Source organism: Terrapene carolina, unplaced genomic scaffold (genome assembly GCF_002925995.2).
Source record: "Terrapene carolina triunguis isolate 2854851 unplaced genomic scaffold, T_m_triunguis-2.0 Scaffold17, whole genome shotgun sequence".
NCBI lineage: Eukaryota > Metazoa > Chordata > Testudines > Emydidae > Terrapene > Terrapene triunguis.
Genome location: NW_020664368.1, coordinates 4,581,719 through 4,594,417, shown reverse-complemented (window position 1 = coordinate 4,594,417; position 12,699 = coordinate 4,581,719). Strand labels below are relative to the sequence as shown.

General features: G+C 41.7%; 1 protein-coding gene across 1 annotated transcript in view; it reads right to left on the bottom strand.

Moving 5' to 3' along the window:
- Positions 1 to 478: 478 nt before the first annotated feature.
- Positions 479 to 12,699, bottom strand: part of LOC113406051 (von Willebrand factor A domain-containing protein 8-like) — a 258,349-nt gene continuing 246,128 nt past the window's right edge. Inside the window, exons 41-43 of the mRNA XM_029910690.1 lie at positions 5,866 to 5,964; positions 3,415 to 3,653; positions 479 to 587 (exon numbers count right to left, since the gene is read on the bottom strand). Of these exons, the coding sequence (XP_029766550.1) occupies positions 479 to 587; positions 3,415 to 3,653; positions 5,866 to 5,964 (447 nt within the window). The remainder of the gene's footprint in view (positions 588 to 3,414; positions 3,654 to 5,865; positions 5,965 to 12,699) is intronic.

Here is a 12,699-nt window from a genome sequence, read left to right as displayed (position 1 = left end):
GAACTCAGCACACACAACAGTGGGGCAGATTAGCTGTGTCTGACTTGCACATTGCTCTATAACTTGGTATTCAACCCCAAGAAACACTGCTAATAAAACTGAGTAAAATGATGCTGTCCCAAAGAGCTGCTGGCAATATATCAGCCAGAGTGATCACAAATGATGTGTCTCTGTCCCTCTGTTCATTTGACACAGATATCCTGTGCACTACATCAACCCCCTTGAACTCTCTTATCCCTCTGAATGCAGAACTTTAAGTCACCTGATGGCTATGCTGTATGATTTCACCAAAAATCTAAGCTACAGTGTTGTTTTTGGCATTTCAATTAAGGGACTATAATATTTCAATATGAAAATTATATTTATCAGTTTTATAGTTCTTATCTTCATCAGGCGCTGATTTTGTCTTTCACCAGCCAGCTTGTTTCTCAATTGTGCTTGTTACAATGTCCAATTATTTAATAGTAACAGGAACTTCTTAGGCACTGGACAACATGGTGGATGTAAAGATCTGTTGCAAGATCTGGGGGATCTGCTTGGTATCCATGGCAATAAAAGACCGGCCTGCTGGTAGCATCTTCTGCAGCCTAGGGATCAGAATGGGAAGGGAAAAAGAATTACCATTGCAAATTATGTTCCTGACAGCAAACCAAAGAGTCCTGAGAGTTCCTTAAGAAAGGATGTTTTTACTTTTGAATACCTTGCTGATACATGCCATTCACACTGCTGTCACTATGCAATTAAAAGCTTGGGAAAGCAGCAGCGCAAGGAAACACTGAAAGGGGTTATGTCACAGAGGTCTTTTCAGCAAGACAACTGACCTGTTTCTACAGATTTCCATTCCTTTGTTATTGTCCCTATTTCTGGTGTGTGAAAATCTCTGCTGAGATTAAGGTACCAGTGACCAAACAAGGTACAGTATTAGCACAGCTGATCTTCTAGAAACAACTAAAAACTCACTCTCTGTGGGGGGATCGTTTAGTTCATTTAAAAATGTTACTGTACTAACCTAAGTGTTTGGTAAACCTTAACTCCTCCACCCCACAAAAACTACAGATTTTTTCTGAAGTTTTATATATTGGCTATAAATGTGCTGTTGATATTTCAGCTTCTAGCCTACAATAGGTTAAAGTGAATTCATGTTTTACTACAGCTGCTAGCCCGAGGCCTAAGGTAGTCAGCTTTGTACATTTTTATTCAATGCTTTTAACAGTATAAAAGATACACATTACAAAATTCACATCACTAATATTTAATCAGCAGTTTTGGTGTATACTATTTCACTGAATTTTTAAAACAAGTTTTAATTTATATTTGTGTCCCACTGTCATTTCCCCATAGACTATAAACTCAATCCCAGAGATCTCCCATTTGAAATGAAAATATAAACCATGTGGAAATATATAAGTCATGTGGAAAGAAAAACTAATAAAAGTAACTCCCCTCCCCCCTTCCCACCTAATATTATATTTGAAAGGAAAGCTTTGCTTAATTATGCACATACATGCAGTTGTATTTCAGTGGTACTGTGCCATGTATATATATATATATTTTCTATATCTAGTAAATTGGGCAAATTGATAACCTCTTTTCCTCATGGATGAATGTGGATGATGAACCCATTTTTCCAGTAGGAAAAATAAAACTCAATCTCCAATAATATTTCAAACTAGGAGTTCTTTATGGGGAACACAAACAATAGATTGATGGAACCTGCAGAAATTCAATGCACTGCGCACGTTCCAAACCTTTTAAAATTATACCACATGCTGTGACCTAACTCCTTCTGGGCTTGATCCTACTACCCTTTCAGTCAATGACCTTTTTTTTTTTAAAAGCAGAATTGGCCCTTTAACATTAGTGGTAACTGGCACATGTTTACGATAGAGATAATAGCTTTGCGTTGTATGTACTGGCGACTGGGCAGCAGATGCAGAAGGTTGGTTTGTATAAAAGTTCTCTGTCTTCCCTGTACCATCTCAAGCTATGACTAGGGCCCTACCAAATTCCCGGCCACGAAAAACACGTCACGGACTGTGATATCTGGTTTCCCACCATGAAATCTGGTCTTTTGTGTGCTTTTACCCTATACTATGCAGATTTCAGGGAGGAGACCAGCATTTCTCAAATTGGGGATACTGATCCAAAAGGGAGTTTCGGGGGGGGGGGTCGCAAAGTTATTTTAGGGGGATTGGGGTATTGCCACCTATAACTTCTGCGCTGCCTTCAGAGCTGGGCTGCCAGAGAATGGCAGCTGTTGGCTGGGTGCCCAGCTCTGAAGGCAGCGCCCAGCCAGCAGCAGCGCAGAAGTAAGGATGGCAATACCATACCATGCCGCCCTTACTTCTACGCTGCTGCCTTCAGAGCTGGGCAGCCGGAGAGTGGCGGCTGCTGACTGAGGGCACAGCTCTGCAGGCAGCAGCACAGAAGTAAGGGGAGCAATACCATACCATACCATTCTTACTTCTGCGCTGCTGCTGGCGGCGGCTCTGCCTTCAGAGCGGGGATCGCAGCCAGTAGCCGCCACTCTCCAGCTACCTAGCTCTGAAGGCAGCGCCATCGCCAGCAGCAGCACAGAAGAAAGGGTAGCAGTACCGCAACCCCCTGTACAATAACCTTGAGACCCCTCCCAACTCTTTTTGGGTCAGGACCCCTACGATTACAACACCGTGAAATTTCAGATTTAAATAGCTGAAATCATGAAATTTATGATTTTTAAAAACCTATGACCGTGAAATTGACCAAAATGGACTGTGAATTTGGTAGGGCCCTAGTTATGATATAGGCCAGGGGTCGGCAACCTTTCGGAAGTGGTATGCCGAGTCTTCATTTATTCACTCTAATTTAAGGTTTCACGTGCCAGTCATACATTTTAACGTTTTTAGAAGGTCTCTTTCTATAAGTCTATAATATATAACTAAACTACTGTTGTATGTAAAGTAAATAAGGTTTTTAAAATGTTTAAGAAGCTTCATTTAAAATTAAATTAAAATGCAGAGTCCCCCAGACCGGTGGCCAGGACCCAGGCAGCGTGAGTGCCACTGAAAATCAGCTCGCGTGCCGACCATAGGTTGCCTACCCGATATAGGCTAGGAGCCATAATCAGAAATATAGTTAGTTTTTAGGCATCCCTCACATTGCTAAACATCTCCCGAGTTTCAGTTTAATCTACTTCGGATTAGACTATGTACATGTATTTTTAACTCCCACTTAGGGAAGAGTCCAGGGGTGCTGATTTGTGGCCAAAACCTTAATTCCATGCTGGATTTATGTCTTTGAAAGCCCCTACCTTAGAGCTGGAGAACTGAATGGACACCCTTTTGATGCCACCAATGCCCTGAACTTGCTGGAAAAAGTTGCTGTTAAGTAGCATAAAGCCTATGCTGCCACCACTACTCGCAGCAATATATTTACCTGTCTGCCTGGTCTCCTAAGGATCCTATGAATATGGCAAAAGCATTAACTTGAGGGTTGATGGTCAAGGTTTGGGCAAATCTTGCTGGTGGGATACCATATCGTTCAAGGTTTGCATCGCTCAAGACTATGACAAAATATTCATCAGCCTCTTCTTTGGCAATTTCACGAACAGCATGCTCCGTCCCTTCCAGAGTATGGTCTCCACTCATACAGAATTGAGCATGGGCATGCATTATCTGGGTACACAACAAAGTCAAAAGGAAATGTACAGAGAGAACTATTCCAAATAAAACACACATTTAGTTGGTATGAAAAGGAGCAAACATTCTTCTAAGCCATATTAAGTGAAACACATTTAGAAATGTGCACCTTGCTCCTTATTTTAGAGAATATGCAGCATTTTAGGGTTCAAAGGTTCATTTCACTCAATACAAACATAAATTCTTAAAATCCAATTTGCAATGTCAGAACTGGAAAAATCACACGGAGGGAATTTAGCTTTCAGAACTAGAGAGTGAAGAAGTAAAACACTTTAGTAGGCTGGAGATTGGGTTTCCACATTGCTATAGATCTGAGGGAGAATACCCTGACCAAATCCCACCTGTTCATAATGTATATTAGACTCATGCAGGGGTCGGCAATCTCTGGCACGCAGCTCACCAGGGTAAGCACCCTGGCGGGCCGGGCCAGTTTGTTTACCTGCCGCGTCAGCAGGTTCGGCAGATGGCGGTTCCCACTGGCTGTGGTTCGCCATCCCAGGCCAATGGGGGCTGCGGGAAGCTGCGCGGGTGAGGGATGTGCTGGCTGCGGCTTCCCGCCACCGCCATTGGCCTGGAGGGGAGAACCGCGGCCAGTGGGAGCCGCTATCGGCTGAACCTGCCGATGCGGCAGGTAAACAAACTGGCCTGGCCCGCCAGGGTGCTTACCCTAGCGAGCCGCATGCCAGAGGTTGCCGACCCCTGGACTAATGGACTTCAGTATGAAGTGTTATTACCAAATATAAGACTCATGATCAGATTAAATAATTTTGTTGCCCTCTGCACTGTGGAAAATGGGCTCCCCCCACCTTTCTTAAAGTGCTTTCGTTCCATACATGCCACCACCCCACAGATCACAGAATGCCCCTCTCTCCCCACCCCACACACAGACCCCTGAATGCGTCTCCTATTCCACATATATCCACAACCCTACACCAGTCCCTACTTATTCTGACAGCCACCCACATATCCCAGCAGCCCTAACATACATCCCACTCCGCAGGCCCCAATATTCTGCACTCACCCCATCGCCCACCAACAACTCTCCCCAGCTCCTCACTGCTGCCCCCCCGACTCAGTGCTCCCTCCCAGGCTAGGGCAGCTTTTCTCATTCCCAGTCGCCCTGCTCCACTTCCTCTCCTTTCCCGGCCCACGTGCACACGGCCTCGAACTGCTCAGGTCTGGCCCAGCCACTCCTCCATCATGACAGAGGGGTGTACACCCCAAATCTGAGTGAGTGATGTTGTGATCTGGTGCACAGGGTGGCTGCAACACTCAGTTTTGTTTTTGTTTGGCGGTCGGGGGCCTCTTTCAGTGGGGCTCCGTGAAAGTGCCCCAAGTGAACATTGGTTAATCTGAGCCTGCTCATGGTGACAATATAGACTTTAACATTATTTAAACATATGGTTTACAAAACAAGAGAGAAATGTGTTATTCTGCATTGGAGAATGTGGAGGACAAAGCCATTTCCTATGAAAAAGTTAGGGAGTTTGGTCAGTGGAAAACCCAGTTCTCCTAGTCTAATACAACGGCCTATTTCTGGAAAAAAAAAAAACACTTAGTAAGAGACACACTGATTTAGAAAAGAAAGATTTTCCCATGAAACTGTCAGCTTAAATATACAGTTCCACAGCACCATTCTGTTAATTAGTTAAATTCTATGTTATAGTCAGATTTTCTGCTGCTTTGATGTAGCAAAGGTTTCCTAATTACATTTACAGTACATGTTCACTTTGCAATGATGGTTTAACATCTTTTCAGTCTAGGAGTTTACATACTCTTACTGCTATTACAGCACTTTATGGCTTCCAAGGACTGTACAAACAAGTATTAAGGATCTCCCCCAGAGTTTCCCTCATCAGTGGCTACATATTAACAATAATATTTTTTATTAATGGAGAGCTTTCCATATAGCTGTACCAACTGATCAGTGTGTATGGAACTTCCTGTGATCATTAATGGACTGTTTAGGACAGTTCAAGAGAGATGCATCGTTATTCTATTCTATTTTTAAAAGTCTAAAAGGTTTTTCCCCAGCTTCATATACATACATGGCTCCTCATATCCCTCCTTCGCCTCCCTTCCAGCAACTTCCCTTCTCTTTACTTTTTGTATTCTGTGACATGTAGGAACTTATCCTCAGCATTGTAGAATCCTTGATTATCCAGAGCTATTTATCAACAGGATTTACCTTAATAATCTCTAATCTTTGCTTATTGTTCTTGGGAACTTTGTCACTCCCAACCAATGCAATGTTGAAGCCATCTCCTGAATGTCCAACGATATCGTACTGCAGGAAAGAGAATGAAAGAGTAATCTGTTAAGAATAAGGAGTGACTGCTGACTCAGAATGACATGAAGTCTGATCAAAGGCAATTTGCTTTTAACTAAAAGATAAATACTGATGGCGGTTTACATTTATGATCAATTTAAAGGAACTGACTACAATTTCTCACTACCACTAAAACACTTTTGCAAGATAAAATTGCCCAAACTAATTAAAATAAGCAGCAGTAACTCATTATATTTCTAGTGTCTGATTCTGACTCATTCCACCAGTTTTACAGTGGTGTTAAGTGAGATTAGAATCTTAGCTTTTCACACTGCCCATTTTATCTGTAGCGTTACAATTTACTCTCTTCTCCCTGCAATCTGGCACACAAGAAGTGGATTGTTAAAGTGTAGCTCTGAGGTTTGACAAGCTGTTTATGTGATCTTGTTCTGATCTGGAAAAAAAAAAAGTGTTACACACTATTTTTTAAAATCCATCCTTCACTTTTTAGGTCTGCACAACAGATCAAAACTATGGCTGGAAATACACAGAGGGTTGAATTCCAAGAGCCCCATTATGTTTTCTGATTTTTAATAACGATAATAATAGGATTGCATTCAGCATACTTTGGGCTTAGTAGAGGAACAAATCCAGTCACACGGTGAAAACAATACAAAACCATTCAATACTATATCGCTTTCAAAAATTATATATATTTTGTCCAAAACAATATGGGTTACTTTCTAAATTACGTAAAGTGCAGAGATGAGGTTCTCTTGGGTTTAAAGTTGTATGACTCTTTTGTAATGTGCTATCTCTTTGGATCTGGACCTTCTGATTTCTTCTCCGGATAGCTGTTCTGACACTGATGTTAGTGTACCAACTTTAAGGGGGTATTCCATATTTTGCAGCCTGGGAATACCACCCTGCTGCTTAGCACGAGACAATAATGAATGAGCCTTTCACTCTGAAGCTACTGGGTTCAAACTGAATTTAGGTGACTTGTGAAAATAGGCTTTGAGTAGCTCCTAGTCCAGGGATCGGCAACCTTTGGCATGCGGCCTGCCAGGGAAAGCACCTGGCGGGCTGGGCCGGTTTGTTTACCTGCCCTGTCTGCAGGTTCGGCCGATCGCGGCTCCCACTGGCCTTGGTTCGCTGTTCCAGGCCAATGGGGGCTGCGGGAAGCGGCGCGGACCAAGGGATGTGCTGGTCGTCCTTCCCGCAGCCCCCATTGCCTGGAATGGTGCCGCAGACGCAGTAGGGCTTTCCCTGGTGGGCCGTGGGCCAAAGGTTGCCGATCCCTGTTCTAGTCCATACATCACAAAACCAAGCCACAGTTTGGTATGTTTCTCATCCCTGTATGAGAGAGGTCCACGACTAGTGTATATGGGCAACTGCAGGCCGAGGCTAAAAGGTATCTGAAAAACTACTTGGAAGCTTGAGCACCTTGCTGCAGTAGGACTGACTTAATCAGTGCTATTAGTCTCACTCTTTAAGAATCATTGGCACGGAAAGGCTTAAGAAAGCAGCTTCCCAAATAACAACTATTATAAAAAGAAGTCAAATGCAGAACATCTTGGCCTTCCATTTATCTTTCAATGTCTAGCAGCAGAAGTAGAACCCAAAATGCTTTTTCTCATGAGTTCCATTGGGAGTAAAGATTAAGTAAAAATTAAGGATTTTTGGTGTTATCCTGGGGGAAGCTTTTTTTTTTTTTTTTTAAACACAGTGCAAGTTAGCCTCACACATTAGCCTCACAAGCATGGTTGCACACACAAGGGAGATTAAAGAGGCTATAAACTTAAAAAAAATCAATAATAATGGGGGATATCAACTATTCCCATATTGACTGGGTATATGTCACCTCAGGACAGGATGCAGAGATAAAGTTTCATGACACCTTAAATGACTGCTTCTTGGAGCAGATAGTCCTGGAACCCACAAGAGGAGAGGCAATTCTTGTTTTAGTCCTAAGTGGAGCACAGGATCAGGTCCAAGAGGTGAATATAGCTGATCCACTTGGTAATAGTGACCCTAACATAACAAAATGTAGCATCCCTGGGGGAAGGGGAACACCAAAGCAGCCCACCATGGTAGCAATTAATTTCAGAAAGGGAACCTACACAAAAATGAGGAGGTTAGTTAAACAGAAATTAAAAGGTACAATGCCAAAAGTGAAATCCCTGCAAGCTGCATGGGAAATTTTTAAAGACACCATAACAGAGGCTCAATTTAAACGTATATCCCAAATTTAAAAACATAGTAAGAGGACCAAAAAAGTGCCACCGTGACTAAACAACAAAAGTAAAAGAAGCAGTTAGAGACAAAAAGGCATCCTTTAAACAGTGGAAGTTAAATCCTAGTGAGAAAAATAGAAAAGAGCATAAACTCTAACAAATGAAGTGTAAAAATATAATTAGGAAGGCCAAAAAAACCCCCAAAAAACCCCGTGAAGAACAGCTAGCCAAAGACTCAAAAAGTAACAGCAAAAAATGTTTAAGTACATCAGAAGCAGGAAGCCTGCTAAACAACCAGTGGGGCCACTGGATGATTGAGATGCTAAAGGAGCACTTAAGAGAGATAAGGCCATTGTGGAGAAACTAAATGAATTCTTTGCATCAGTCTTCATGGCCGAGGATGTGAGGGAGATTTCCAAACTTGACAAATCTGAGGAACTGTCCCAGCTTGAGGTGTCATTAGAGGAGGTTTTGGAACAAATTGATAAACTAAACAGTAATAAGTCACCAGGACCGGATGGTATTCACCCAAGAGTTCTGAAGGACCTCATATGTGAAATTGGTATGTAACCTATCATTTTAATCATCTTCTGTACCAGATGATTGGAGGATAGCTAATGTGACACCAATTTTAAAAAAAGACTCCAGAGGTGATCCCGGCAATTCCAGGCCAGCAAGCCTAACTTCAGTACTATGCAAATTGGTTGAAACTATAGTAAAGAACAGAATTATTAGAAACACAGATGAACACAATTTGTTGGGGAAGAGTCAACATGGTTTTTGTAAAGGGAAATCATCCCTCACCAATCTACTAGAATTTTTTGAGGGGGCCAACAAGCATATGGACAAGGGGGATCCAGTGGATAAAGTGTACATAGATTTTCAGAAAGCCTTTGACAAGGTCCCTCACCAATAGCTCTTAAGCAAAGTAAGCTGTCATGGGATCAGAGGGAAAGTCCTCTTATGGATCAATAACCGGTTAAAAGATAGGAAACAGAGGGCAGGAATAAATGGTCAGTTTTCAGAATGGAGAGAGGTAAATAGTAGTGTCCCCCAGGGGTCTGTACTGGGACCAGTCCTATTCAACATATTCATAAATGGTCTGGAAAAAGGGGTAAACAGGGAGGTGGCAAAATTTGCAGATGATACCAAACTGCTTTGGAGTTAACTATCTTGAGTAGACCATGCAGAGTTACAAAGGGATCTCACAAAACTGGGTGTCTAGGCAACAAAATGGCAGATGAAATTCAATGTTGATAAATGCAAAGTAATGCACATTGGAAAACATAATCCCAACTATACATATACAATGTAAAAAAGGGTCTAAATTAGCTGTTACCACTCAAGAAAGAGATGTTGGAGTAATTGTAGATAGTTCTCTGAAAACATCCACTCAATATGCAGCGGCATTTAAATGGAACAGCTTCTATATGAGGACAGATTAGTAAGAGGCTGGGAATTTTCAGCTTGGAAAAAAGACGAGTAAAGGGGGATATGTTGGAGGTCTATAAAATCATGACTGGTGTGGACAAGTCGAATAGAGAAGTGTTGTTTACTCCTTCTCATAACACAAGAACTAGGAGTCACTAAATTAAATTAATAGGCAGCAGATTTAAAACAAACAAAAGGAAGTATTTCTTCATACAACACACAGTCAACCTGTGGAACTCTTTGCCAGAGGATGTTGTGAAGGCCAAGACTATAACAGGGTTCAAAAAAGAACTAGATAAATTCCTGGAGGATAGGTCCATCAATGGCTATTAGCCAGGATGGACAGGGATGCAAAACTATGCTCTGAAGTGTCCCTAGCCTCTGTTTGCCAGAGGCTGAGAATGGGTGACAGAGGATGGATCACTTGATGATTACCTGTTCTGTTCATCCCCTCTTAAGCATCTGGCATTGCCCACTGTGGGAAGACAGGATACTGTGCTAGATGGACTATTGGTCTGACCCAGTATGGCCATTCTTATGTTCTCCTGAAAGCTGACTTACAGCCCATGTGTGTTACAGCACAAATCAAACAGCCCAGTAATGCTTAAATTGGTGCAAGCTTCTTAGTTGATTATTGCACTACTTGGTGCTAATTTTCTAATAGCATCAGATGCTCTGTGAAAGATTTTGCTCTATTAAAGCTCTGGGTATACAAACTGTAAAACACAAGTTTCCCTAAATATTATCTTTCACTTCATTACTTTTCTTGAGACGTTAGTAAAAGTTCATTCCACTCTGCTGTTAAATACAGTACATACTGTGTTGTTGCTACTGTGCAATTCAGAAAGTGTGCGTGAAATGAGAAAAAATTCATCTTCCACTGCTGCTACCACACTCTGCACCAAGATGTTGCTTTTTTCAAAGCAATAAGGAAAAATGAAAGGCCATGTGTGATGAATGGAAAATGTATTATGAATCAGACAGGCTTTCGCTGGAAGGGATACCAGCTTCCAAATCCCTTCCTGTTCTGGACAACACTAAATATACCCTTTAATATTTGTATTTAGCCTGCCATCCGCTTGACTTTAAAAAAGAAATTATGCTGCCAAGCATTACAAAACATTTCTCCTTTTTCCTCTTCCACTTCCATTTAAATGGCACTGCCTCTAACGTCAGCTTCTCAGCTGTGGCCTCCTGAATTGTGTATACAAAATGTGTAATGCTCCCTTTTAATATCACTATAAATCAAAAACGTAAGGATTTTCACACAATTATATAGCTTGTAGTTCGTGGAACCATTTCTGAAGTTTTTAGAAACCCTCATAAAACCTTTGCTACATAGTCTAATAACTAAGTTATGGCTCTTGATCTAAAACCATAGGACTTTGTACTTTATGTAAAGCACAGAACTAACTTCCATTTTAGGAGATATTGCATTTTCAAATAGGTTCAGCATATAAGATGGACAACACTAGAAAAGATGCTATAATAATTTCAAATCTGCAGAATGACTTATTATAATGTGTATCCTGCCATTTGCACATATGAAAAGGGTAGATGGATATGCAGGTGCACCTTTTGCATGCATGATTTAGGAGTAGCCTTTAAAAATTTGAGCTCCTGGAATACAACACAGTTAGCAGTGGTAGTAACATTTATTAAACGCCAACAAGGAGCTCAGCCACTTACAGGACAATTGGACGCAGAACGATGCATGTTACCTTCCCCAAGAAACTTAGAATCTAAATAGACAGCACAGAATGCATTGAGAGACTTGGAAGAAGGTTCAGTGTTAGAACTTCATTCTCCTCTCTCCCACTCCTTTAATATGTTGAGTTAGAGGCTAAGCCCTTGTGAGATGCATGGAAGAGGTGATTTTGGAGGAGGAATTTAAAAGACGGCAGTTAATATAGACCAACTGATTCCCTGATTGTAGAAAGAGTCACCCTTCTCTCCCTCTCTGAACAAGGTTGTCCCTATGAGAATTGGAAACAAATAGCCACCTTGGGCATAAAGGAGTACAGACAGACAAGAAATGGCCACTGTCACTCTTCTAACCTTAAATGGATCACTACCATGTTGTCCGTCTTAGAGCAACCACACTGTACATTTTTAGTACTTGCACCTAGATAAGTAAAGTAGCAGAGGAAAAAAAACGTGAGTCTACTTCATTTATCATGTAATCAATATGTCAGGCCCTAAAGACTAATCTGACAACAAGAAAGTCTCATGGGATGGTGACCAAAAGGGTAATATATAGTGAGAAAGCACAGTGAGGAAGGGAAAAAAAGTTCCCTGAATCAGTCCTCTTTTTAGCAGAGAACTAATTAAAGCACCAGAACAAAAAATGGGCATAGGCTGGGGAGTGGTTTTAAGCAGTCAAAAATAGAACTTTAATGACGACAGGAGTAGAGAATTTCAATATGTAATCAGTTTTGAATGTTTTGCTTATAATGCTGCTTCACAGATCCACCAGACCTTGCACCAGAAACTCTTAAAATCTGCCCTTAAATGGCTGCTTCTCTGAGAGATTAGTCCAGTCGTTTTCAACCTTTTTTCATTTGCAGACCCCTAAAAAATGTCAATTGGAGGTGCGGACCCCTTTGGAAATCTTAGACATAGTCTGTGAAACCCCAGGGACCACAGGTTTGAAAACCATTGCATTAGTCTACAACAGGAAGAGGTATCAGCAAGTATCTCCGAAGGTCAACAAATTCTGTCAAATCAAGTTATGGGAAGGACTTGGGGAAAGGTGGAGGGATAAGAGAGAAGAGAAGAGAATGAGGGTCATTTAACTCTTGCCTCTAGATAAGTAAAGTAGCAGAGGGAAAAAAACTGTGAGTCTACTTCATTTATCATGTAATCAGTAAGTCAGGCTACAATTCCCAAATACTCTAAAGACTAGTCTGATAACAAGGAAGCCTTTGTCTCATGGAAGGGAGATAAAAGGATAGTAATGTATGGGGGAAGCACAGTTAGCTCAACAGGAGCTCTGAGAGCAACTGTGGCTGGGTGCACCCACTGCCCTACAATTTCATGGGTCCAGGGCTCCCCCATTGCCCACTTGCGTCAATTCTGCTGGTCA